Source organism: Pogona vitticeps, chromosome 5, assembly GCF_051106095.1.
Source record: "Pogona vitticeps strain Pit_001003342236 chromosome 5, PviZW2.1, whole genome shotgun sequence".
Lineage (NCBI taxonomy): Eukaryota > Metazoa > Chordata > Lepidosauria > Squamata > Agamidae > Pogona > Pogona vitticeps.
The window spans coordinates 145,909,465-145,936,074 of record NC_135787.1 but is presented as its reverse complement, the minus strand read 5'-3'; the positions used below and the strand labels follow the sequence as shown (position 1 = coordinate 145,936,074).

Sequence of the window (26,610 nt, the reverse complement as noted above, 5' to 3'; positions counted from 1 at the left end):
AATAGAGCAGATAGGCCATTACAGTATTTTGCCCCTTTATTAACATTCTTAGTATAGTAGCTGACTTCTGTTCACAATGAAACAGACTTGGCATGGTGATCAAAATGCTAACTACTGATACAAATAAGTTCCAGCTTGCTTATAGAAAGAACATTTAACATGTTTGTCAAAAGTAAAAATATATTTTATTGTTATTATTAAGGCACTGATAAATCCTGACTGTGAAGATTCCGAAGTTTTTAATAAACATTTCTAGCATTATATGCATCTTTAAATTACCTATAAGACTTCTGTAATCCCTCAGTCTATAATTTCTTTTTTCCTGTTCTTCACTGACAGATTTCCATTGAAGCTTCATCCTAAAATATTCATCTCTGAAGAAAAAAGAAACAAGCACAGTGTAACACCTACAAATCTGAAAGAAGCATCAGCAAATACATGCTACTTTATATGACATGCTTGGAAACAATGGTGAGCAGAGCTCTATGACATTGTAAACAGGTAGTAAGGATGCCCCCCCCCCGCCACAGCTGTGAAAATATCTAGTTACGAACATCTTTCAATGTAAGGAAGTTTAATATAGCTTGCTATTAGCTACTAAACTACTATTCAACTGTATCAGCATCAATTTTGAAAATATGAAAAAAGTACTTCATATAAAGACAAATATCCATATGTTAAAGCTGTTCATACATGCTTTAACTACTCAAAAATACTCGAACTTACATTTTCTGTTTCTGTATGAGCATTCTCTCCTCCCTAGTACTATGCCAGGGATAGTAGCCCAGAAGAAATTTCCATGCTTCCTTTCTCAAAGCATGACAAAGTCCCTAAAGAAAACCATCGTAAAAGAACAGCAAGATAAGACACTTTATAAGTGACAACAACCACTTCAGGATCAAAGGAATGAAACAATTCTACGGTAGGTAGCATTTGCTTCCTTTTTTTCATTACCTGCTGCTTTTGGGGCTATTTTTTTTTTACTTTTGATTTCAAAAACATGAAAATAAAAAATGGAAAGTCCTGAATGTCAAGAAATACATATTTTCTACATTGTTTCCATTTTCAGACTTTTTGTCCACTCTCCTATAAGTCTTCCTGAATGAATTTTCTAAATATCCCTATAGCACTTAATTTAAAAATTAAGGGCACTGATCCTGTTCTAAACAGCAGCTTTAGAAACAAGCTAGAAGATGCTATTGTCACAATTATTATGGAGAATATGTTTATGTATTAGAAGCAATCTTCTCCAATAGAAGTCTCATTTGCATTTGTCTGGAACCATCTAAAAGAAACAAGATTATGAAAACATCAAATACTGTACTATTGTGCTGCTAGTTACTGTTGCTTAAATATTTTGTGGACTTCTACTTATGTAAGCTTTTATCCCAATTTATAGCAATCTTCCTGAACTTTTCTATGAACGATTATGAATGCATATGTTTAAGGCTATATAACTACATTTATCTTGTATTATGGCCACCCTTTCTACTCTTTCCTCTCCTTAAACAGGAGAGTTAACTTTTTAACTGCATGACATATTTCTGCATACAATTAACTTGGCAATTTCTACACTTATTCTCCTAAAACTGATTTAGCACCAGCCACTCAAGGAGTGATCTATTACCAGTCAATCTAGCTGTCACTACAAACAGTGAGATTCTCCTAACCTAGCTCAGGATACCCGAAATCAAGGAAAGGATTACTGGACTCAGAAGACAGTTGTAAATATCTAGTAATGTTACTGCTTTTTGTGTGACTGCTAACTTCGTTCAAAGTTATAGAGACCTAACCAAGTGTCAGATGGCCATAAAGATTTTCAAGATAATTCTTAAGATATTACCCCTCTGAATATCATTTGCTTCATGTTTTCAACATCTACTATTCTTCCTTCAGAATCCACATTCTTAGTCCATTCTTCAACTGACAATGGCTGCCTTCTATGAATTTCAGGTCGTTTTCCTAAATCAATCTAAAATATGTACCAAAGAGCTGTTAGAATATTACCATGATACTCATTTTAAAACTGTTAATAAATAAATTACTTCTTATCTCAAAAATAGAAGAGTCAGCACTTACTCGTGTAATTACTTCAAACCCTGGTTCTTCCTGTTGATTTATTTTTAGCCCTGGAATAGCATCACTAATGAAGTCTGCCATTTCTGATGGAGGCCTCTGCTGAGATGTTGAGTAACTTCCCCGTAAGCTATCAAAAATATAATGGGTCACTTTGGAGAATCCTCCCATTGTTGCTGTGTAAGGATCCTTCTTCAGTTTCTGAGAACAGCATGGGAGTAAATGTTTAGAATGGCTCATGCAAGTATGAATAGTATTGATGATGTAACATTTGATCTTAGAACCATAAATCTCAAGAGTGGCAACTGATACAAATACTGTCTAGGTACAGGGAAGCTAACAAATATACCTCGAACAGAAAGGATTGCAGCTTCTTATTACCTAATGGGGATGGAAAAAAAACAGAAGAGAAATACTACCAAGTCTATGCACTTCAATATCTAGGCTATATGAACCTCAGTGACAGAGGTGTTTGCCTGTCTTCTTCTGAATTCATTTTCACTGAGCAGACCCAGTGAGTACTGTACTTAGGCCATGGAAATTTTGGTCTAACTGGACACAGAAATGATGCTAGATGTTTGCAGCATTCCATACACTGCCCTCACTTCCACACTGAATGTAGGGCAGATGAATGTGAACATGATGAAATACAGTACTGTAACAGCCTATTAATATGATCTTGGTAACAATATACATGAGAGCAGTGACATGTTTTATAAAACAAATGAAATAAAGTACGCTTAAAAACAATTACAGCAACAAAAATCATTCTCTCTTATTCAACAAATATATAATTACTACCAACTAATAGTAAACTTGCAAGTGTTTCATTTTATGTATAAGATACAAGAATCAGAAAAATAGGAACATCTGCCAACAGGGAGAAATTTGACTTTCTTTCTAGAAAAAGGCATTAATATCTTGAATCTTAAACTTAAGGAATACAACAAATACTAAATCACACAGACCTGTATTAGACCATATGCTGGTTCATCAAGGAGATTTTCAAAGGACTGTGGAACACTCTGGCAGTTCATAAGAATCCTTTTATCCTGGGGAGATCTGAGGAAAAGAAGAAAACATACTTTCTCCCTGTATTTTCTTTTAAGAGTTAGGTACTCAGCTTTGGGCAGTCCAACAACAAAGCCACTGCATTTAAGAGAAGAAAACTACTACAAAAATGAAATCATTGTGAAATAGTTTCAAAGCATATGTGTGCACACAAACTGGCTAAAAAGTTGAATGAATTTGACTGGCATCTCTATGTTTATTCAGGAAACTGATGTGGAATTCACTATCACTGTTTTTTGAAACAAAACACCATGATTTTTATTCAAAGTTACCTGAACACCACCTATTTTGTTATTAAAGGCTTAGATAAGACTTTTAATAAATGCTTATCGCTTTCCAATACTAGCATAAAAGGATGCAGTATTTGTGCCAGAGGATATGAGATTCAACAGGAGATTGCATCTTGAAGTCAGAACTGGCTATACAATCAGTCCTGATGATACGGCAGCTAATAAACCAAAAATGGAGCTTGCTAATATAGTGCAGGAAGCAAAGGTGGAGCTGTGTCATATGAAACTAACCTAACAGGATGAGAGGGAAGGATTCAGAATGGTTCCACTTTAATTAAACCTCCTTTGGGTCTTAGTCACAATACTGAGTGTTAGCTTGTCCAGAACAGTTATTTACAATACACATACAAATATTAATTGCTCCAATCACTGCAGACCCTTTCAAAAGACTCAATCCTTTTAAAATGTCATTCTCTAATACTTTATGATATTAACAAGATGCTACTAATTTTTTAAAAGAACTTGTTGAAAAAACAACACTGAAGACAATGTTATTTGTTCAGTCCACTCAAAATATCCCCTCCTTCCTGTAAATATCAAGCCTTTGACTGGTTAATACTGAAAGGCTGGCAAACCTGTGGCCTTCCATATACTTAAGAACTACTAAATTAACAATTCCACCATCATTTGCCAAGTTGACTGTGGCTGGCAGAAACTACAGTTCAACCATATCAGGAGATTCTAAATTTCTCCAGCCTTGCAGAACTTAAAGCTCAGTGTGCACCATAACGGAATCCTCTAAGTTCCTATACGAAACGTTCACATTGCTGTTTCCTGGATCACCTACTTTGAGCCCAGATGAGTCACTAGAGCAAAATCTTTGAAGAGGTTAGGCCTGAAACCAGTTAAGGACTGAGGAGACAGAGCTGGGAGACCCAGAGGGTAAGAGCATGCTTGAAAGCCTAGTTGTGTGCAAAGAGTAGATAAAAAGCTGTAAACACAACTGTATATGTGGAGCAATTTCTCCTCCAAATATTTATTTTGTTCATTAGGGATATTTTGTTTAAAGAAAAATGGCAACCCCCCTTCCATGAAATGCCATTCTTGGAAGGGCACAAGCAGTGCTGCATTCTGCCCCTCCTGCCATCTTTTCTGATACTTGTGACTGCTGGAAGGAAAATAAACTTCAAACATGGCTACCGTCCTCTCTTCTGCATCTTTATTTATTTAAATTACTATACAGAACTTATGCAGTCCAAAAATTAGTAGAACCGGAAATTGCTACTGCAGCACTCCTGTCTCCCACTTTTGTTGTTGCTATCGTGCCTGCAACACCACAAGGCTGTCTGTCTGGGCTCACATGTACAAAAATGGTCCAATCAAAACCAGTGTATGTGTTTTTCAAAGGACCTCTTCTTTGCTTTCAGTACCCTACTACTGCATCCCACGGCCAAAATCCTGTTCCAGTTATTATTCTTCCTATCATTCCATGGCTTGCATGCAGTGAAAATGATTACAAGCAAGACAAACCACACAACAGAAGTAAGTAGTCCTAAATTACCAAAAATCTACCCCGTTGATGATGTCATAACCTTTCCACAGGCATAACTTGCATGGCATAATATTGGACACTGCAGGTTCTTTGTAATGATGTATCCAAGAACTACATTCATTATTTAAAAATAACAACAGATGTGAATGATTAAATCAACTAATTTTTTAAACATTTAAAAGTATAACTGCAATTTTCAATTTCTGACCAGTTTTCTTTTTAAAGTTAATCCATTTGCTGCTACAGTATGTTGACTATACAGGCCAGAATCTTGTAGGGATCACACAGTGTAAAGAAGCAAACAGACAAGTGAGCCTAACTGGCCATCCACTGCAGTTCTCCACCTCTTCTAACCAAGAAAGCAACTGTGTGACAGTGAAAGATGAGGACAGCCACTGTACAATGGCCCTTACATGTAGCTTTCGTCAACAAAGGTAAAGTTTTCTTGGCCACAAAGAGTAAAACTAACGTTCTTTTTCTTCAAGAATCCTTGTAAGGCATACTTACTCACAGAGCACCAAATACTTTTTAAGTGACAGAATCAACGAACTGCTATCTCCATGGTGAAAATGAAGAGCTGGGAGGACAACATCATCCTTTAAACAGAATACCAAATAGGACCATCCCATTCCCTCTTTGTTTTGCTTAATGGACTTTAAATCAGTTAAATTAAAAATGAAGGACCATTTGCTCTCTCCATTTGTACGAACAGCAGCATCTGAAAGGGAAGGAAAAAAATTATTTTAGCTTCTGGAGTTCAACCCACTATGCAAGATGTGTCACTGGCAAATATCAATACTTTTGAGTATAAATAGAAATAACATGATGACCCCAGCTGACCATCTACTACATACTGTCAACATAAAAGATACTGATTCCAAATTCACTGTAACTCCCTTTCATAATCCAATTTCCAGATGTGAAAAGTGCATTCCCCTAGTCCTCTACTCCCATTTATCTGTACTGGCAAGGAGAGCAACAAAAATAGATTCCACTGACTTCAGTGGAACTTCTTTGCAAGCACTTTCTATGCATGCTTAAGTGGATCAAACGGTATGACATTTAACTGCTGCACAGTATCTCTCATATAGGCATGGGCAACTGTGACACATATGGGGCCAATTGTCATGCATGATCTGTACTTTCCCTGCTGCTGAAGCAATCAGAAGTTCATTTCCTGATTTGTTTAAAGAAAAAAAAAACACCTTTTTAATGGACGAAGGCACATGGGGCTATGTACTTTATTTTGTAAGTGCACGATTATTTATTTATTTAACTTATATGCTGCCCACTCTACCCAAAGGTCTCTGGGCAGCTTACAACAATTAAAAAAAACATAAAACAAATTAAAATACAACTAAAATATATACTCTGAAAATTGCCATTAGGACCCACAGTTGATATTATTTCAATTAAAAGCCTTCTGGAACAGGAAGGTTTTGACCTGGCGCTGAAATGTCATCAGCGTCGGCGCCAGACGAATCTCAGTTGGGAGGGCATTCCATAGTCTGGGGGCAGCTGCCGAAAAGGCCCTTTGTCTACAAGCCATCTCTTACCTCAAGGGACGGCTCTTTCAAAAGGGCCACCTGGCTAGATCTTAACTGCCGGGTAGGTTCATATAGAAGGAGGCGGTCCTTCAGGTATCCAGAGCCCAAGCCATTTAGGGCTTTGTATGTCAAAACAAGCACTTTGAATTGGGCCCGGGCAGCAACTGGTAACCAATGTAATTTAAACAGAATCAGCTTGATATGTCCCCTAGCAGCCCCACCACTCACCAGCTGTGCAGCTCGATTCTGGACCAGTTGCAGTCGCCAAACCATCTTCAAATGCAGCCCCACACAGAGTGCATTGCAATAATCTATACGAGATGTTACCAGTGCGTGTATAACTGTCATGAGACTCCGCTCATCCAGATAGGGCTGTAGCAGGTACAATTTACACAGCTGGAGGAAGGCGCCCCTGGCCACCAAGTCCACCTGGGCTTCCAGAGTTAGACTGGGGTCCCGGAGCACCCCCAGGCTGTGGACCCTGTTCCTTAGGGGCAGTGTATCCCCATTCAGGGCAAGGAAATGGCCCTCCAGCCTGTCCGGCGAAGCACCCACTAACAGCACTTCCATCTTGTCTGGATTGAGTTTCAATTTATTAACCCTCATCCAGTCCATTATCAGGTCCAGACACAAGTTCAGCACAGAAACTGCCTCACCTGGATTGGTGGAAAACAAGAAGCAGAGCTGAGTGTCGTCAGCATATTGCTGACTCCTCAGCCCAAACCTCCTGATGACCTCTCCCAGCAGTTCCATGTAGACGTTAGAAGCATGGGGGACAGTATCGAGCCCTGAGGAACTCCATGACATAAACACCATGGGACACTACATGGAATATTTCAAGAGAGCCTCCCCAAGTTTTCAAGGGGATGGTAGTGATGGGATTGCAGTGGCCTCAAAAAGAGATAGGCAAAACACTTGTTCTAAGAGGAAGAGGTAAAAGAAAACACAATCTATATTCTAACCATCTCTGAATGTTTTTTATATATACATACCGTATTTTTTTGCTCCGTAAGACACACATAAGTATGTGTGTCTTATGGAACGAATACAGTAAAGAAGGGGTTCAACTACCACCACCCAGAAACCCCCACTGCCATGCTGGGAGGCCTCTGAACTAGCAACAGAGACTGCTTGCTGTTTGGACCTCACCATTCTGCACTGCTAGCTTTCTAGGATCTGCTTCCTGGAGCCCACCTGGAAAACCAGCAAGGCCAACAGGCCTATGGCAGCAGGCAGTGAAAAAAGCAGGCAGGAATCACTCTTTCCCCAAAGGGGAAAGAGTGATTCTAGAAAAAACAGGGGAAACCACAAACACAGTCCCCCATTTAGACAGCTGATTTTCCCATATTTGGGGAAATCACAGGGGTCAGCACATCCAAAGTGCAATAGATGAGCCTCACCCTGGGAAAACCACTTTGATGATCATGGTATCTCCCCTGCCAGGTATGAGTTGGAATGGCCTCTGAACCTCCTGCCCCTTTCTGTGCCCTATCCCCCAAAGGCATGGTGACCCCCTGGCTGCACCTCCTGATCAGAACAGGGCTGCACAGCCCCAGTCCCGAAAGAGGCCAAGAGAGCTACTCAGTATTTTGGGGTGCCCCACAGGACCCCCATCAGGGGCTGGATGTTCCTCCCACAATCCTCCAGTGCACAGATATTAGCATACCTAATATGCAGGGAAGGCAGGGAAAGCCGGGAAATTCAAACTTTCAGTTAGTGAAGAGGCTGCTTGTCTGCTTCCTTGCTAGTCCAAGCAGTTAGAGAGCTGGGAGAGAGAGCTGGGACTGCCTGGTATTGTCGTTTTAAAATGTAAAATTTAGTTTAAAAGCTGTTTGTTTGGGGTTAGTGCTTGGTGAAAAGGTGCTCCGTTTGAGTTGAAACCTGCTTGTGTAGAAACCTGCTTGTGTAGAAACGTGCATACTTGCTTTAAAAGCTGCCTAGGAAGTGTTCAGACCAGCACCGATCAGCTGTTAGGTGGGGAGAGGGGAGGGGAAAGGAGCAGGAGCGGAGAAGAGCACAAAATGGCTGCCGGCTGGCTTTTAGCTGTTTGGGGCTTTTTTGGCTGTTCTGGGGTCTACCAAGGCACTGTGAAGAGCAAGGCTCAGTCTACAGTACCTGGTAAGTGACTTTCTTTTAAGTTTTTTAAAGTTTCTGACCTTTCCCCCCCCCCCCATAAAAATGCATTAATTAATTTTCAATGCATTTCTATGGGAAATCTGGATTCAACTTGCAAACTTTTCAAGTAGTTCTGGGCATCTAATTAGAGAATGTATTTCCAAAGGGTGTTGCAGCAAGGAAACTAACTGTGCCTCGTGACTTCTAACTAGATTACAGTACCTGCTTTCTGATTTCAGCTACTATTGTTTCTATTCAGGTTTTTTTGGCTCGTCAAGAACATTGTTCATGGCTTTGTGTGGCCTAACCTGTTGTGCCTTGCATGCTATAAACGTTCAATTATGTCAGAAAATGAAGATTTGGTCTTATGCTGAGCATGTGCTACTGCTGGTGAATGGGATCAGGTTAAGCTTTGTGTTGCTGTTCTTTTGCATAACCTAAAGTAAATAAGGAAAACCAGCTGTTAAATAGTTTAATTCCACTATTTATCCTCCACACAACTAAAAAGGACCTCTCAATGCAGTGCCAAATCAGACAAACCATTTCTAACTTAATATAGGCTTGAGCTGTAGCTGGGCAGAGTTGCACAACAATCTCATCTGTCATTGAAACGTTTTTATAAGCATGGGGAGGAGGTGGATGAGAGGAAGTGTAAAATATAGGTAGAGTGGTATAGGTCTTATCACTGGCTGATAATGGTCTATATTAATGCCACTGTTGACTGCTGTTCACTTTATATGGTTCAAATGTTATTCTGTTATAGCTTATTAAATATTTTATTACACTATTTGGTTCAGAATATATTTTCCCTGTGTTCCTCCTCTAAAAATTAGGTGCGTCTTAAGGTCAGGTGCGTCTTATGGAGCAAAAAAATACGGTATATGCACACAAGCAAGAACTGGGCCTGCTGGCAGAATGTTCAATTCTAAAGGAACCACATATGGGGTCAGGCACACACACCAGCCTCCTCCCCTTTGATTGTCAAACAAGGTCTGCAGACCTTGGAAACTCTCCAGATTCTGTTCTTGCATTGCATAGGAGGCTGCAGAGGGAAGGGAAAGGATGTTCAGTGGCAACCAGTGGCAGAACACTGAATTCAGCCCACATTCATTCTCTCTCTCTCTCTCTCTCTAAATGCCAGTTTTTACATAGTTTTTAAACTTAGAAGCTAGGGAGGTTATGACTAAGTCAAAATGCTCTTTCTTTTTTTGGAAAAAGAGTGAATCCAATACCTTTATTAATTAGTATTAAGCTTTCATATCTAAAATTGTTCATCTGTTTTCATAACGAGAGAATAAAAAATGAATAATATTTTTCTTGAGACTATGAATTCACTAGAGATCTGTGCTGTACAACAAACAGGTATCCAAATGAAATGCAAACTCCATTCCTAAGCAGATGGTTTCTTCAGATATAAATTATAAAATACTTAGTCCACCTACAGAAATGCTAAGAAAAACATCACGTACCATGTAATTATAATCACTCTCACGTATCAGCATAACAGTAAAATCTCCTACCCCCTAGTGTTCAAACAGCTACATTGTTTTCTAACATACTGCATTAAAATACTTCATTTACTCCTTTTCTCTCCTGTTATATATGTGGAGGGAGCTATGTGGGTCTACACCCGCCCACCCACACCCACATAAAATTTTACTTCCTCATGAGAAAATGAGCTCCCTTGCCTGTCACAACTGAGAGAAAGAATTCCCTATAATCTGACTAAGCATAAATTAGTTACTCCCCCGCAACAACTCCTCAAAATATATTGCAACATTTGAAAATGCCAAAGATTGATTTAGGAGACTTCTACAAAGCATAAGGCCAACCATCAAACTATATCAAGGCGTTGTAACTACAGTAATACAAAACATCAACAAAAAAAATTAGTCATGTGGCCCTTATATACAATCCAAAAAACAGGGTGGGCAATACCTTCGTAAGGCCACTAAAATTTCATAAACGGGCTAGGATTCCAGTCCTGCAAGACTCTGCATCTGTCTAGGTATTACAGAACTGGGGGAAGGACATGCAGAAAAAGTTATACAGAATCATTTGAGGATTTTTACTGTTTCTTCTGAATCCCCCAACAATGTAATCCTCAGCTTGATGAAGAGTCCTGCATGACTCAAAAGTTAGCTTGTTTGTAAGATTTTATAGACTGACAAAAGTATTGCTGAAATATTTTAGTACAAAGTATTATACATGTACCTCCATTTGAATGTGGCTTCCTTTTAAAAGACACTGTGTTGACCATATCCCATTCTGCCTCATAACTGTTCATATGTTCCGGCCCCCGTAGAGTTTTCTCTTTAGGAGTCTGGGACCACTCAACAACTGAACTAGAATCCTAAAAATAAGGTAGCAAAGTAATATCAATTACATTAACATGCAGTTTTTATCTCCAATTTACAACTAGTCATTAAAGACATTTTTACTGAACATAACTACAGAGCAGGGGTCTGCACAGTTCAGCCCGCGAGCCACATTTAGCTTGCCTGGCCTTTTTATCTGACCCGTCTGTGCATGCAGGCATGAGTGTGTGCGTGCATGCGTGTGAGTGGGCGGGAGTACGTGCATGCAGGTGGGTGTATCGGTATACGCTTGCTTTCTTCGGCCTTCGAAAATATCACAAATTTATTATGTGGCCCTCCATGTGAAAAGTTTGGAGACCCCCGCTATAGAGTGATCTTGTTAAAGAAACACTGCACTTTTGTCAAAATTACATTTGGGGAAGAGAGTGAACCAAGTTGTAATGCCTTTTGAAGACTACTGACTATCAAAAGATCAGGAAGTTGTGGCTTACAGCTCAGTACAAAAGAAATGGCAGAAGTGTTATTTCAAAAGGAAAACAAGAAAGCTTCATGAATAATTACTTGGGCTACTGTACTCAAACATTCACCTGTCTAGGTCATCACTCCTTTCCCAGCACAATGCTACAGGCAGGAACAGCTTCCTTCCTCACATTTTCATACTTTTCTGACTATGCCTGACAGTTGGGACAAGTCACTGCAAACTCTCCTTTCCTGCAGACCCACTCACTGCCAGACTTACAGCAACAAGAACAAACATTTTGTGTATACTTTTATTGTGCAGGTATACATGGTTAAAAATAAGCCTAAACCATGGCAGCTGAAAATTGTGTCCAATATGTTCTCTGTAGCCTTAGGCACAAAGGAAAGAAGTCATTGCTATAGCTTTCACATAATGTCATAGTGAAAGGATCAAGACCCCCAGAGTCTTGCCTTGACAGTTCTTCTCTTTTTTTGTTTTTATGGAAAGAAAATATCAGGAACAAAATAACAGTATGCTTGGCATAGTCAATGAACTTGAGATTTTTGTTTGCAGTTATATTTGTGGTCTGCTAACTGAAAAATTTGGCTTGTCTCTCCCATCAATAAACCATCATCATACACCACCAACAAACATTGCTGATGACTCTGGATAATCATACCACAGTCAGGAAACCTATCGTTTATTTAGCTGCTTCTGCTTCCGCAAATATGATCATGCCACTCTTAAATGAAAAGAACAGGGGTCTCCTAGGACCTGGACTTATCAATACATATGAACTAAGTCACTTTGTGTCTATGTCCATTGCATATGACAGTGGAAAAGCACACCATCCCTTTTATGATCAGACCTAACAAGCACTAAAGCACTATACATAACCTACAATCAAAAGTTGTGATTACACTTGATAGTTTACTATATAGTGATAGCATACCTTCTGTGAATCAAATGGATACTCCATTCAACTTTTTAAAGCAATTTTCCAAACATTTCCAAATGCAAGTAATCAACATACCTTCCTAGCATAGAGTATATTAGAAGAGTCTAAGGAATCATCCAGTGGTCTCCAATCTACAACCACTTCAGTATCCTACAACACAAATTATCAGTTATTCAATAATACCATGAAGATTATATTGTTTTTCTATACCAAAAAAAATCTGCATTTACTTCAATGCACATCAAAAGCATGCTTGTCAAAAAGACATCATCCTCTTTATAGGAAGGAAACTAAAAAGTAGCTTTGTAGAAAAGAAGACATATACTAACATTTTGATTGGACACCTTTTCTATCACCCTTAGTATCCCAGATAACAGAGAATCCTGATCATCATTTCCATTGGAAGAGTGAATGAAAACCCCTTCTTGTTCATATACCACCTAAAGAGAAAGAGAGAGAGAGATTAAAGCAAGTTGTTTGAACAAGTACATGTCAGTGAATTAGCACATGACAAACCAACCCCCTTTACCTGTAACATTAAACTACGGTATTTTTTTACATTATAAGCATAAAGAACAACAAGTCTCAGGGCCAGGCCTTCCATCATTTCCCTTTTTTCTTTCTCAGTGCAGTCACAAAAAGAACAGAAGTATTCCTTCTAAACAGACAGATTTTTGTTATGTTCAAACTCAAGGGAATTCTAGAAAGTTTTAAACAGGAATATAAATCCTCGCTTGTTTTTTCCTAAAACACAAGGACAAGGACTTGCAAAATTCTTTCTGTCAACTAGGAATTCCATGACATTCTGAGTTATCAGATTAACAAGAATAACATTTTACTTTAAAATAAAGTTTCTTGCCACAAAATGCTGATGTTTGCACATTTGCTCAAAACAAAGATTTGTTGTTTAACAGTGGTTGTTTACATGTTTCTTAACAACAAGCCAACTCTTTTGTCTTTGTTCATTTGCTTTGTTCCTCAATGGAAAAGGATATCAGACATATTTTCCACAAAGCACAGAGAATCTGATGGTGATGAATTGTCTTGCTCTGAGCTTTTGTTTAGCTTTAAATTCCTCATCAAGTTTTCTTATTACACAATGATAGCCAAAAGCAACAAGAACACTTTTTGTTCATCTCTCAAAGATGAAACTGTTCCTTCTAATGCAACAGAATTAAGCCATGGTTTAGCGCAATGGTTCCCAACCTTGGGCCCCTAAATGTTCTTAGATTGTAACTCCCAGACACCTTCACTATAAGTTGTGCTGGCCAGGATTTCTAAGAGTTGTAGTCCAAGAACATCTGGAAACCCAAGGTTGGGAACCTGCAATTTCTTTATCATCATGTATTTCACTTCTCCCCCCCCCCCCCGGTCATCTTTAGTTGTCAGTGGCCTGATTTGAATATAATGTCAAATCATGGTTTACTGTAGCATGCTGAGGCAGTTGTGAGCCTCACCCTTTAATCAATTTGTATACCACCTTTCCAGAAGAAGTATGCACATACTGTTTGAAAACAAAGGAGCACAGAAAATTAACATTTTTAATGAAAAAAAAAGTCAAAGTTAATACATAATAAGTAAATAAAGTGTCAGTAACAAAACAAGACAATAACATTGCAGGCATCAATTACAGAAGGAGATAAAGCATTCATAGCAAAGCTGTTAATAAGTAATTTGTAGGATTAAGTAATTTGCCACTAGCTTTCAGAATTTGTCCTTTAGCTTTTCTGGTTGGGAGCAGTACAGATGTTTTAGAGTAAGACAAGTCTAACTACCAATTTCAGGTGTTCAAAAGAAAAGATGAAAATGCTCTCTGGCCTACACAAGAAGCAGATCTACCTTCTCTGGTGATCATGGACAAATCAACAGCAGAATGAACCCTTTGAAATACTGTAGGGAGAGATAATTCCAATCCTTGTTGTAGCCAGGAGGAGGGGGATCATCCTGCGGTCTATATGGTAAGCAACTGAAATCTCTCCTCTTACAATGACTGGCTTCTGTGCTCTTCCTTCCTCTTTTGCTTGGCATGGCTAAGAGGTGATCTGGAATATCTGCTATTACTTTTAAACTAACCATAATTTCTCATTACAGAAGTTGGAGGAACTGTGGTTGGCTGAAGCTCTGATTTGATAAAAAGCAGGACTCTAAACTGGTGGTTATTTCCCACACCCCTGAGGATGTCACACAGAGTGTCTAACAAATGGGGGGAAAGAAGCACCATGAAACAAAATTCAATTAAATAAATGCTACCATCCCTAGCCTGACCAAATAAATGCAAAGACATCAAAGACATAATATAGAATAGCTGGCTAGATACCACAGTGGACTGGAACACCTGGCTGTAGAGCCAGGGATGGAGTCCAACTGCCCACTATGCCTCCTGAGATCGCAACCAGATTGCGCAGGCTTGGGCAAACACCATGATCCCACAGCGCTACAAGACACTTCCAACTTATGGCAACCCTATGAATTAGCAACTTCCAAAAGTTCTTACCATCAACATCTCTGTGCAGCTCTTCCAAACCCAAGGCTTTAGTTTCCTTTATTACGTCAAACCATATATTATTTCATCATCCTCTTTTCCTGTTGTCTTCAATTTTTCGAGCATTACTGTATTTGCCAATAGGTTCGGTCATGATATACTTAAGGTACAATGGCTTCAAGTTTAGTCCTTTTTGCTTCTCATAGAGAGTTCAAGCTTGATTTCATCAATTTATTTGTCTTTTTGGTAGTCCATGGTATCCACAAAGCTCATCTCAAATATCGCATTTCAAATGATATTTTTTTTCCAGTAAACTTTCTTCATTGCCCAGCCTTCATGGTATACATGGTAGCTGAGAATACCATAGTATTAAAGATCTTGCCCTTAAAGTTTTCTAATTCCTTCCTTCTGGCCTTCTGAGTGTTACTAATTTTCTAATTTCTTGGCTGCAGTCTCCATTTTTATTACTCTTTATTGATGACAACCAAGATACAAAAAAATCTTTAACTATTTCAATTTCTTTATTATTAACATTAAAGTTACATACATTTCTCTAGCCATTATTTTATTCAATGTAATGCAACATTTGCCCTTTGTTCTTCCTCATCAGTTGTTTCTAGCCATTGATATTTTCTGCCAGTAACACAGTGTCATCTGCAAAGCTAAAATTATTTGTGTTACAATTTTTTTCTCATTCCTTTGCCTGAATCTCATCCAGTCTTTTGTACAGTTAAGAACATAAAATATATTCTTGTCTGACATCTTTGCCTATGGGAAATAATTAAATGAATGAAGAACCAATGGGACTCCATAGACCAGATATCAAGCTATAAATGCTTAGAAGTAATCTCCTTTGCATCTGGCTCCTGGCATTCTCAAGTAAAACATGTTGTAGTAAATGTCCCAAATGTTGCAGCACTCACAAGATTTTTCTATACAAAAGGTGGCCAATATATTAATTCTGTTATCAAAGTATTTAGAGATAAGACCACCATGCAAATGATGTATGGATCTCAGATGTGCCCTTATAACTTTGTTGTTGTTAGGTATGTCTCTGACCTATGGCTGACCCTATGAATGAATGGTCTCCAAAAACATCCTGTCCTCAACAGCTCTGCTCACCTTTCGTAAACTCAAGCCTGTGGCTTCTTTTAAGGATTCAATCTATTTCATATTTGGGCTTCTTTTCTGCTGCCTTCAACCTTTCCCATCATTACTGTCTTTTCCAGAGATCCTTGCCTACTCATGATTTGCCCAAAGTAATCTAGATTTAAATTTCCATTTGATTTCTTGGATCTTCTGTAAGAGATTTCCTTTTTTAAAATCTTCTTGTCTTTTTGCATTCTTCCCTAATAATATTTCTGGTTTCAATCCACAGTTCTTCTCGTTCATGGTCAACTGAGTATATCAATGCACATCTGTTCTTTATATAGACTTTAAATTCCTCAATGTTGTTTAATTTATATTTTAGCATTAGGATTCTTTAAAAACTCTTCTTCAGCTTTCTTCTAATGCTGAATATTAATGGTTTATTATCAGCATGAAATATGCTCCTGGCCTTGTTTTGGTAGAGAGGATATAGCTTCTCCATCTCCTGTTTCCTATTAAGTAGTCTATTTGATTTCTATATTGGTCATCTGGTGGTGTTCACATGTACAACTTTCTTTTCCATTGCCTGAAGCATGTATTTGCAGTAAAAAGATTGCTAGCTTAATAGAATTCTATGAGTTGTTTGACTGTTTTGTTTCTGACCCCTCTTCAAATTTGCCAGCAACATTTGGTTCTGCTTTGCTCCCTACACTTTGCAATTGTCTGACTGAAAAAATCCCACTTCAGTTTACTGACACCAATGTTTATATATTCCATTTCTTGCTTTATAGTTTCCAGTTTACCTTGATTCATACTTCTCATCTTCCAATTGGGTGTGTTGTGGCAGCACTGGACTTTCCTTTAACCTCTGTGCATGTCAGCTATTAAATGTCATTTCAGCTTTAGTATAATTTTATCATTAGCAACAGCAATAAATCTTTTGCCCTTCTCCATTAACTGATAGAATATTTTCTGACCCGGGACTGTCACCTTCCAGCAATGTCCTGCTTCACTTCTGAATCTCTCATTATAGAGTTTTCAAGGTAAGAAAGGTTCAGCAGTGGTTTACCATATTCACTTTCTTCACACTACTAATATAAGTTAGCTTACATAAGAACATAAGAAGAGCCCTGCTGGATCAGGCCAAGGGCCCATCTAGTCCAGCTTCCTGTATCTCACAGTGGCCTCACCAGATGCCTCTGGGACCACACGAGACAACTAGATACCTGTCTCCTGATACCCCTCCCCTGCATCTGGCATTTTGAAGTACCTTCCTTTTAAGCCTGGAGATTATACATCCTCATCATGGCTTGTAACCTGAGATGGACTTTTCCTCCAGGAATCTCTCCAGTCCCCTTTCATAGGCATCTAGGCCAGATGCCATCACCACATTGCGTGGCAAGCAGTTGAACAGACTAACAACATGCTGGGTCAAGAAATATTTTCTTTTGTCTGTTCTCACTCTCTCAATACTCAATTCGAGTGGATGTCCCCTGGTTCCGGCACTGTGTGAGAGGGAAAAGAGCTTCTATCCACTTTATCTATCACCTGCATCATTTTATACATCTCAATCATGTCCCCCCTCAGGCACCTCTTCTCTAGACTAAAGACCCCAAAGTCTGTAGCCTTTCCTCATAAGGGAGTTGTCCCAGCCCAGTAATCATTTTGGTCACTCTCCCCTGCATCTTTTCCAGTTCCACCATGTCTTTTTTGAGGTGTGGCAACCACAATTGTACATAATACTTCAGGTGCAGCCTTACCATCATTTTGTACAATGGCATTATAATGTTTGGTTTTCAATCCCCTTTTTAATGATACCTAGTATGGAATTGGCTTTCTTCACTGCTGCTACACACTGGGTTGACACTTTCATCAAGCTGTCCGCCAGCACACCAAGATCTCTTTCCTGATCCTTCACAGACAGCTCAGAGATTCTCTGACAGTGTCGCTATCAGCTACTACTGCTGACCACTAGCTGCCCTCGAGAAATTTATCAGCCTCATTACTACTGGAATTATTTCCTTCTGCTGATGTGGCCGTCAATCATGAAGAGGGTGGATGCATCTTAGTCTACTGCCCCACCTGCGACCACCCCACCTTTGGTGACCCTGCTAAGAGTCCAGGCTCATAACAGAGTCTAGCCTCTTGACAGCATTCCTCTCAGCTTCCCTAATCAATGTTCCCTCTAATTTTCAGCCCTGCTGGACGGGGTTCTGCCTCTTGTGTACATGATTCCTCCCACCCGGAGGGGTTCCATTGCATCCAGAACCAAAGGATCTGAAAATGATGGTGTCAGTGTGTAGAGGAGGAGAAAAACTGCACAGGGAGGGGGGTAGTCACACAAGTGCACACCTTAGAGGGAACCCTGTTTCTGACACATTCAATCTCCCTCACCACGATAAGCTGTGCATCCATGAAGGGATATGACAACTTTTGACCTTTAGAAATCGTTCAAACTAAACATTTTCAAGCCATATTTCCTTTTTTGATGCTTGTATACATTTTATATATAATATAGATGCAATGCGCACCATAATATATATTACTTGATTCTGTTCTCTATTGTATTATTTGTTTAACACTGGTCTTTGAATGTAATAAAATTAAGTAATTTTTTTCCAAATGCTTCGAGAGCATATCTCACTTTACTTTCTTAGATTGCAGGTACTTCACCCAAGGATTCTTCGCTGAAGGAATGCATTATTCTTGCATCTCTTCTATATACTGTTTCAATTTTGTTTTTATTTTACTCCAGTCAGATAAGATATTTCTGGGATGACCTTTCAGTCCCTTATACTAGCTGCATCTTCATTTGATTTCCTGCATCTTACAGAAAAAAAGTATTTTCTCCCTCCTTTTTGCTTATCCTCTGTTTCTTTGCAATAATTACAATAACAGCTCTCTCCATCCCTATGTATAGGTTACTGGACAGCTGCATTTAGAATTCTCATCAAATTTCTTCTGATCTTTCATTAACAATTTTAACAGTTTTATCCACCAAAGATCTTATTTTGGCTAGAAACATCTCTTTTACATGCTTCCGCAATTATATTTCTGATTCCAATCTGCAGTCATTCTGCATTATGGTCAACCAGACTTAGTAATGCAATTTTTTTCTTCAAACCATGGTTGTTAAAGCATTAAGGAATACTGTATTATTTCAATTATACCTTGGTAAGACTCTTTCCAAGGGACGTGGTGGCGCTGCGGGTTAAACCGCAGAAGCCTTTGTGTGCTGCAGGGTCAGAAGACCAGCAGTAGTAAGAACAAATCCACGCGACGGAGTGAGCGCCCGTCGCTTTGTCCCAGCTCCTTGCCAACCTAGCAGTTCGAAAGCATGTAAATGTGAGTATATAAATAGGTACCACATTGGTGGGAAGGTAAAGTGTTCCGTGTATAGCCGTGCTGGCCACGTGACCACGGAAGATTGTCTTCGGACAAACGCTGGCTCTACAGCTTGGAAACGGGAATGAGCACCGCCCCCTAGAGTTGGACACAACTGACTAAATGTCAAGGGGAACCTTTACCTAAGATTCTTTCGGTGTTCTTCACTTTTATTCTAATTTTTTATATAAATAGTTCAAGTTCTGCAACACAGTCTGCTCCCTGTTACCTTTTTTTCCAGAGACAACAGAGTTTTTCCATCTTGTGCTTCCAGTTACAGGGCTTAATTCATATCTATATTGGCCATATGGTGGTTATAAAATGTGAAGTACTGTATTGGTGGCCTGAAACATGTACTTACAGTACACATGAATCTATAGATTGAGCAGCTCTTCTGTTTCATTTCTAACTCCTTGGCAAAATCTTTTGATCATATTTGGTTCTGCTTTATTTCCTATTTTGGGGTTCCAGTCACCTATACCAACACATCTTGTTTTTATGGGTTATTAATCTCCTTTTACATAATTCACAAACACTTTCAACTTCTTCCTCATCCTAAAGATAATACTGCATTGCTCATTTTGAAAAGAGAAGACTGGGAAGTCAACACAGCATAACTGTCAAAGCAAGGACACAGAAGCTGTAGCTCTTCAGATGCTGTTTCCTTCCAGTAAGAAAAGCTGGGGCCTTCCCTCAGACCCAGTCAGCATCACCAATGGCTACGGATAATGGGAGATGCAGTTCACCATGAGAAAAGCCACAGGTTCCCCATCCCGGACTTAGTATGTTCAGTCAGATAGGAAGAGAAACTAAAATCCGCTCAGACATGACACTTCTCTTGACCACTCACTAGTAGCTTACTTTACTTCACAGAGTGAGGGTAAAATGGGCAGGCAGAAAACCATAACCAAGCACAAGCTTCCTGGAGAAGAACTGAGACAAAAATGTTACAGACAAAACTGGAAGAAAACAAAACATTTTTGAGGAGGTGCATGTTTACATTGTTCACAACCACAAACTCTTACAAAATTATTAATACAATCTTTTTTCTTTTCTTCAGAAGATTCAAATCAATACTTTCCACAACCATGGCAGTTACAATGTAGTACAATCTCCACTGACTAATAGTGAACAAATGGTACGCCAATGCATACACAGTTCATTCACTTGTGCCGAGTTCATTTTACTAACAAAAGCAGATAAAATACTAAGGAATACAAAACTAATAACACTGTCTAAACTGGGTATTGGAAGAAAATTTCGTTTCTTTTAAATGGGAACATTTAAATGTTGATCAACCTGAAAAACAAGTACCAGTGGACCCTCGACTTACAGACGACTCAACTTACAGACTTTTCGAGTTACAGACTTCCCTGGCCATAAAATTCAGGTTCGACTTGCAGCCTGAGAATCGACCTACAGACCAGAAAAAAACCAAAATGGTACAAAAATGGAACAAAACCGGCCGGTTATGGGATTAATCGGTTGTTAATGCATTGTAGGTCAATGGAGACTCGACCTACAGACCTTTCGACCTGCACCCACCGTTCGAATATGGATTAATTCTGTAAGTAGAGGGTCCACTGTAAGAGATTTTCATGGGGTGGGGCTTTCCTGACAGTGGCTTTTTGTTTGTTAAAAAAATTATATGGTAATTATTCACAACTTATCATGTAACAAGACTGCACAATAATGAAACTGGCAGCCTGTGTGGATTCTGTAACAAAACATAATTCTGGGAGACTAAATGTCCTGTCCTGGTGCATGACAGTTTAAAAGAATTAATGTTGTTGCTGTTTAGTCGTTAAGTCATGTCCGACTCTTCATGACCCCATGGACTGGAGAATACCAGGCCTTCCTGTCTTCCACTGCCTCTCAGAGTTTGGTCAAATTCATGTTGGTAGCTTCGATGACACTTTCCAACCATCTCATGTCTTCTTCTCCTCCTCCTCTTGCCTTAATTAATAGATGCCTTTAAAATAGTATCTGTTTCAAAGAAATAAAAGATCTATGATGCTCTGGGGATGCCAACCAAATGGGAGGAAACATCAGAAGAGGGCAGTTTCTATGATCCTCTGCTGGGGGCTTCCCAGAAGCATCCAATAGTCTACTGGGTGAAAAGGGACGTTAAGATACATTAGTTATTTGATTTCATCAAGTTCAACTCCTCCTTACATTATAACTGGCTCAAAGAATGTGGGGCAAATATCTATACCAATCAATTGTACTTGTACAATTCGATTAATCATGGTTTTTATACCCTGCCTTTCCTCCAGTGAACTCAAAGGCTCGCCTTCTCCCTCCATTTATCCTTACACTAACCCTGTGAGATAAATTGTATCAAGGAAAAACAACTGTCCAAGGCTTCATATCTCAGTAAGGGATTACAATGTAGAAGTCTCAAATTTCAACCTGTCATTCAAACCACACTCCATGCTACCAAAACAAAATAAACCAGATAAAATTTTTTTAGAATGTTAGAAAAACAGGGTGAATGAAGGAAGCCCAATTCCATTTTCAGCTAAACTAAGCCCCATGATTTCCTGCTGAAACATCCCATAGGCATGCCTAAAGTATAATAATAAAAATAATAACAATAACAATAACAACAACAACAACAACAATAATCATCATCATCTCAAACTTTTTGTAAGTTTGCAAAACACAAACTGAAGTTAATATTTCCCAATCACACACGTACTATTTCACATTTATTCTTTCATTAATGTTAACAGCCAAACATAAGTTGCCAGAATACAATTTCCCCTCAATACCCACAAGTTTTATATCCGTTTTTAAAATTCACTCCTGAGAATATGACTTAAGAAAATCTTTGAGCTTCAATCTACCAACCAGAAAATCCACTGTTCTATTGACTTTGTCGCTCTACATAATTTGTAGTAATCACTGTAAAAAGTACCATGTTCAGGTGAAAGGAGGACCTCTACAAAAACATGTATGTTTTCATTCCTTCGACAGTCCTTCAATCTGTCAGTGCCACACTCATCACAAGTTTCCCCTCATCCCCCCAGATTTCTTATTTGCATCCTTAACTGCCCTGATTCTTCCAGTATTTCCCTCTACAAGAGAGAAACAAGAGAGCTCTAATTTCTTCTACAAGACACTGATTGCCTTTCAACAATACAAGAGCTGGTTCCTATTAAGAGTCGATCAAATCACAGTGGAGATAATAACACCATGCAAATGAGTTTGGTTTCCTAAACAGACTTTAAAACTGTGGTGTGGACTTAATGCAAGAAATTAGAAATCGGGGGAAAGAGACGAGACAGGCTTCCTTACGCCAAATCAGCCAGGGACGGGCATGCAAAGCCCTGGTCCTAAACCGGATGTGTCAACCTTAATTTCCAACAAATGAAAAGTAACTGTCCAGTCTGGCTCTAGAGGGTACACGACGCGCCCCTCACTGATAGCATCATGGGATGCCACGTACGAGAAGCCCTGACCTGATCACCACGGACACGGGAAAATTCCCACGTGTCAGGAGTTACTACTTGAGGGGACTAAATAGTTGCCCCCCCAGCCAAACAATTCCCCTCCCCACCGACATGATCCAGCCACTAAACTAAAGGCCCAACATTTTCCACCTCCACTATGAACCCGCGTCCCCAATTCTCTATCCCGCTCGCCCCCATGCCGCATTCCGACGAAATGGGTGGAAAACGCAATTTCTGCTTTTGTTACACCGCCTTAAGAGAATCTTCCACCGGCCGTGAGTCAACAACTCCCTTCCTTGCCCCCTTCCCCTTACCTTTCCGCTCGCAGGAGCCGCCATATTAGCTACGAGTGTTTATGATGACGTTGCTCTCTTCACGTGTTCCCAGCAGGTTCACAACAATTCCAGCCCGTCCCGCCCCCGCCCCGCAGGCCCCAGCCGTTTCACGCATGCGTCCTTTCTTCAGGCGAGCGGAGAAAACGCAGAAACAGACTTTGCGCGGCTGACGGAAACGAAGGAACGCACGAAGAAAGCGTCAAGGGGCGGGGCCGATATACGCAAATCCGGCGGAGAGGGAGGGGGCTTTCGCTGGCTGGCGTGTTGTGGTTGTTCCTTGTCCGTTTGGCCGTTCCCGCCTCTCGCGCGCTCTTTTCATACCTCGCTTGCTAAACGGGAGTCCGCTTGTTTTTTTCCTGTCCCACCTACAGTATTAGCACATCAGTGAGCCCTAAACTTCAGATTCCTAGCTGTTTAAGACTTTTAGCTCCTTGGTCTGAGGTAAAATATATATGGAATCCGTAAACTGTGCGGTGGGGTGATCAGCTAGGGGAGCCAATCTCCGCCGCAGACCTTCAGGGAAAACTAGATCAAGACCTGTCGTGTGGACACGAGGCTGCAGTATGCAGGGAAGCAAAGTTGAACAAATGCTCACTGGAGATGGGCCATATAAGTCTGCACGATATTTCTATGTGTGAACATATTTTAGTGGGCAAGCCGGACACGACTGGACTAAATGTCAAGGGGTACCTTTACCTAAGTGATGAGGAACACAAGCAGCCACAATCTTGCAGCGTTGTCGTTTAGTCGTGTCCGACTCTTCGGGACTCCATGGACCAGAGCACACCAGGCCCTCCTGTCTTACACTGCCTCCCGGAAGGGTCAAATTCATGCTGGTAGCTCCCCTTCTCCTCATGCCTTCACGCTTTCTAAACAGGATCTTTTCCAGGGAGCCTTCTCATGAGATGGCCAAAGTATTGGAGCCTCAGCTTCAGGATACAGTATGTCATTCCAGTGAGCACTCAGGGTTGATTTCCTCCAAAATGGATAGGTTTGTTCTCTTTGCAGTCTAGGGGACTCTCAAGAAGCTCCTCCAGCACCACAATTCAAAAGCATCAATTCCTGGGCGGTCAGCTTTCTTTATGGTCCAGCTCTCACTTCCATACATCACTACAGGAAAAACCATAGTTTTGACTATGTGGATCTTTGTCGGCAAGGTGATGTCCCTGCTTTTTAAGATGCTGACTAGGTTTGGCATCACTTTCCTCCTCAGAAGCAGGTGTCTTTTAATTTCGTGGCTGCTGTCACCATCTGCAGTGATTATGGAGCCCAAGAAAGTAAAATGTCACTGCTTCTTGCAGCTTATTGTAGTAAATTGCACTCAAGTAGGACCAGTGAAGCAATAGGGATTTGGTGAATCAATACCTTCATATGCTCTATTAATTCAAATAGACTCCCATTGAAAAGTCTATTATTCAAATAGACTCCCATTGAAAAGTCTATTATTCAAATAGACTCCCATTGAAAAGTCTATTATTTGTTGGCATTGCCTTCCAGAAGGAAGGTGATAGCAAATAACAAAATACAGTAAGGTAATACAGCACTAAACCCATCCATTTCATGGACACCAGCCCCCTGAACAATGGCTAAAATCAAGGCAACGTTTTCTGTGCGTATCTCAAGTTCTACAGTAAATATTAAGCCAGAAGAGGCTAGGTTAAACCTGCAGAGAACAAAAACAACACACCTTGCCACATGGATGAATGCTGAGGAGTGTCTCCCACCAGAACGTCAACTTATAGGCTTTGAGGTGAAGTAGGAAGATTAAAGAATCAAGTTAAATGGGGGTTATTTGGATACATGACAACTTCTCTGTGACTGGAGAAATTATATCAATGCAGCGTTTATGTGTACACCATGTGTACAAAAGATAATCTAGCAAATGGCCAAGATAAAGCTATTGAAATAGCCACTTTTAATTTAAAAATATTCTAATTATCTTAATATTTTGTTTTTAATTTTACCTATACAGTATTTCATATTGTACAATTTCATCCATAATCTGAAATTGTACAATACTTTTATTTATTTATTTATTTATTTCATTTATATCCTGCCTATCTAGTCAATTGTAACCACTCTAGGCGGCTTTAATACAGTGGAACCTCTACTTAAGAACTTAATCCGTTTTGGAATGGTGTTCTTAAGTTGAAACATTCTTAAGTTGAAGCAAAATTTCCTATAGGAATGGACTGAAAACCAATTAATCCGTTCTGGCTGTTTTTTTGTTATGTAGAGGTTCGTTCGTACATTGAAGCATTAGTTCCCATAGGAACTAATGCAAAGCTGGTTAATACGTACTCTACCACTAGGGGGAGAATTTTTTTTAACCTAAGATGACTTAAGGTTAAAAAAAGGGCAGGAAAGGTTTTTTTTCCTATTCTTATCTTGGATTTCTGTTCTCAGGTAGAAGCAAAATTTAGCAAATGGAGCTGTTCTTAAGTTGGATTGTTCTTAAGTAGAGACGTTCTTAAGTAGAGACCCCACTGTACAAATAAAGACAGCATGCTTAACCTAATACTACCCTAAGCAACAGGATTTCAGCCACTCTTAGGGAATCTGTATCCTCTGTAGTGCTGCAATTTTCCATAGAAATGGGTCATTAAAATTATTTCACTGATAAGCAGGTCAATAAGTTTCCCTTTGCCTCAAAATCACCTACCCATGGTTTGTCTCCTAGATGCGATCTCAGTTCCACATTTAATTCCTCGCTATTTTCACTTGCATTACCTCTCACATATCATTTTCAATAATTTCCCCACCCCCAAAACAGAATGTTGTTACTATTTGTATGTCCCAAACACTAACCCATTCCTCATCGACACATTCCACTCATCCACTAAATCAGGGGTCTCTAAATTATGGCATACAGGCCACATCTGGTCCCACCTTGCCTTTTTATATGGCCCGAGCATAGGAAGAGGAGTGAAGCCCAACAGAAGTGATCTCCCCCCCCCCGCTGTGTTTGCAAAGACAGTGGGGGGGGTGGGCAATCACTTGGGTCCCCCTCCCTTCCTTTGGCCCTCAAAAGTGTGTAAAATATATGATGTGGCCCTCATACTGAAAAGTTTGGAGACCCCTGCACTAAATAATATGGATGCATTAGCAATCAGTCCATACTTTTGAAGTAGGAGAAGCAAACCATGAGTGTCATTGTAGAACTAGGGAAACAACTGGAACTGAACAAATACAACAAAGTATTATACTGAATTGGAATGAAGAAAGGGCACACCATGTTTTCAGAAATGTACAGCTGCACTGCATTTTCAGTGAAAAATTTCCCCCAAATTTCTGCTATGTACCCCCTCCATCCTGAGCAGGTTCCAGAATACAGTATTCAGAAGCCCGACTCTGCCAGACTTTTTAAAAAATTTCAGGAGCATTAGAACACTTTGTCTGACTACATGTGGTTAGGTTGTATCCTGGAAGAATGTACCTTTTACCACGTTTCCCCAAAAATAAGGTAAAGGTTCCCCTTGACAATTTTTGTCCAGTCGTGTCCAACTCCAGGGGGCGGCGCTCATCCCGCTCTTCAAGC

At 39.7% G+C, this 26,610-nt stretch overlaps 1 protein-coding gene and 1 pseudogene across 1 annotated transcript in view; both read right to left on the bottom strand.

Moving 5' to 3' along the window:
- TBC1D15 (TBC1 domain family member 15) overlaps positions 1 to 23,301 on the bottom strand; it is a 38,585-nt gene extending 15,284 nt beyond the window's left edge. The window contains exons 1-10 of the mRNA XM_020804618.3: positions 23,052 to 23,301; positions 12,657 to 12,767; positions 12,403 to 12,477; positions 10,806 to 10,944; positions 5,437 to 5,647; positions 3,045 to 3,138; positions 2,080 to 2,277; positions 1,844 to 1,972; positions 727 to 830; positions 280 to 374 (exon numbers count right to left, since the gene is read on the bottom strand). Of these exons, the coding sequence (XP_020660277.2) occupies positions 280 to 374; positions 727 to 830; positions 1,844 to 1,972; positions 2,080 to 2,277; positions 3,045 to 3,138; positions 5,437 to 5,647; positions 10,806 to 10,944; positions 12,403 to 12,477; positions 12,657 to 12,767; positions 23,052 to 23,075 (1,180 nt within the window). The 5' untranslated portion in view covers positions 23,076 to 23,301. The remainder of the gene's footprint in view (positions 1 to 279; positions 375 to 726; positions 831 to 1,843; positions 1,973 to 2,079; positions 2,278 to 3,044; positions 3,139 to 5,436; positions 5,648 to 10,805; positions 10,945 to 12,402; positions 12,478 to 12,656; positions 12,768 to 23,051) is intronic.
- Positions 7,773 to 7,927, bottom strand: LOC140707828 (U1 spliceosomal RNA; annotated as a pseudogene).
- Positions 23,302 to 26,610: the final 3,309 nt, after the last annotated feature.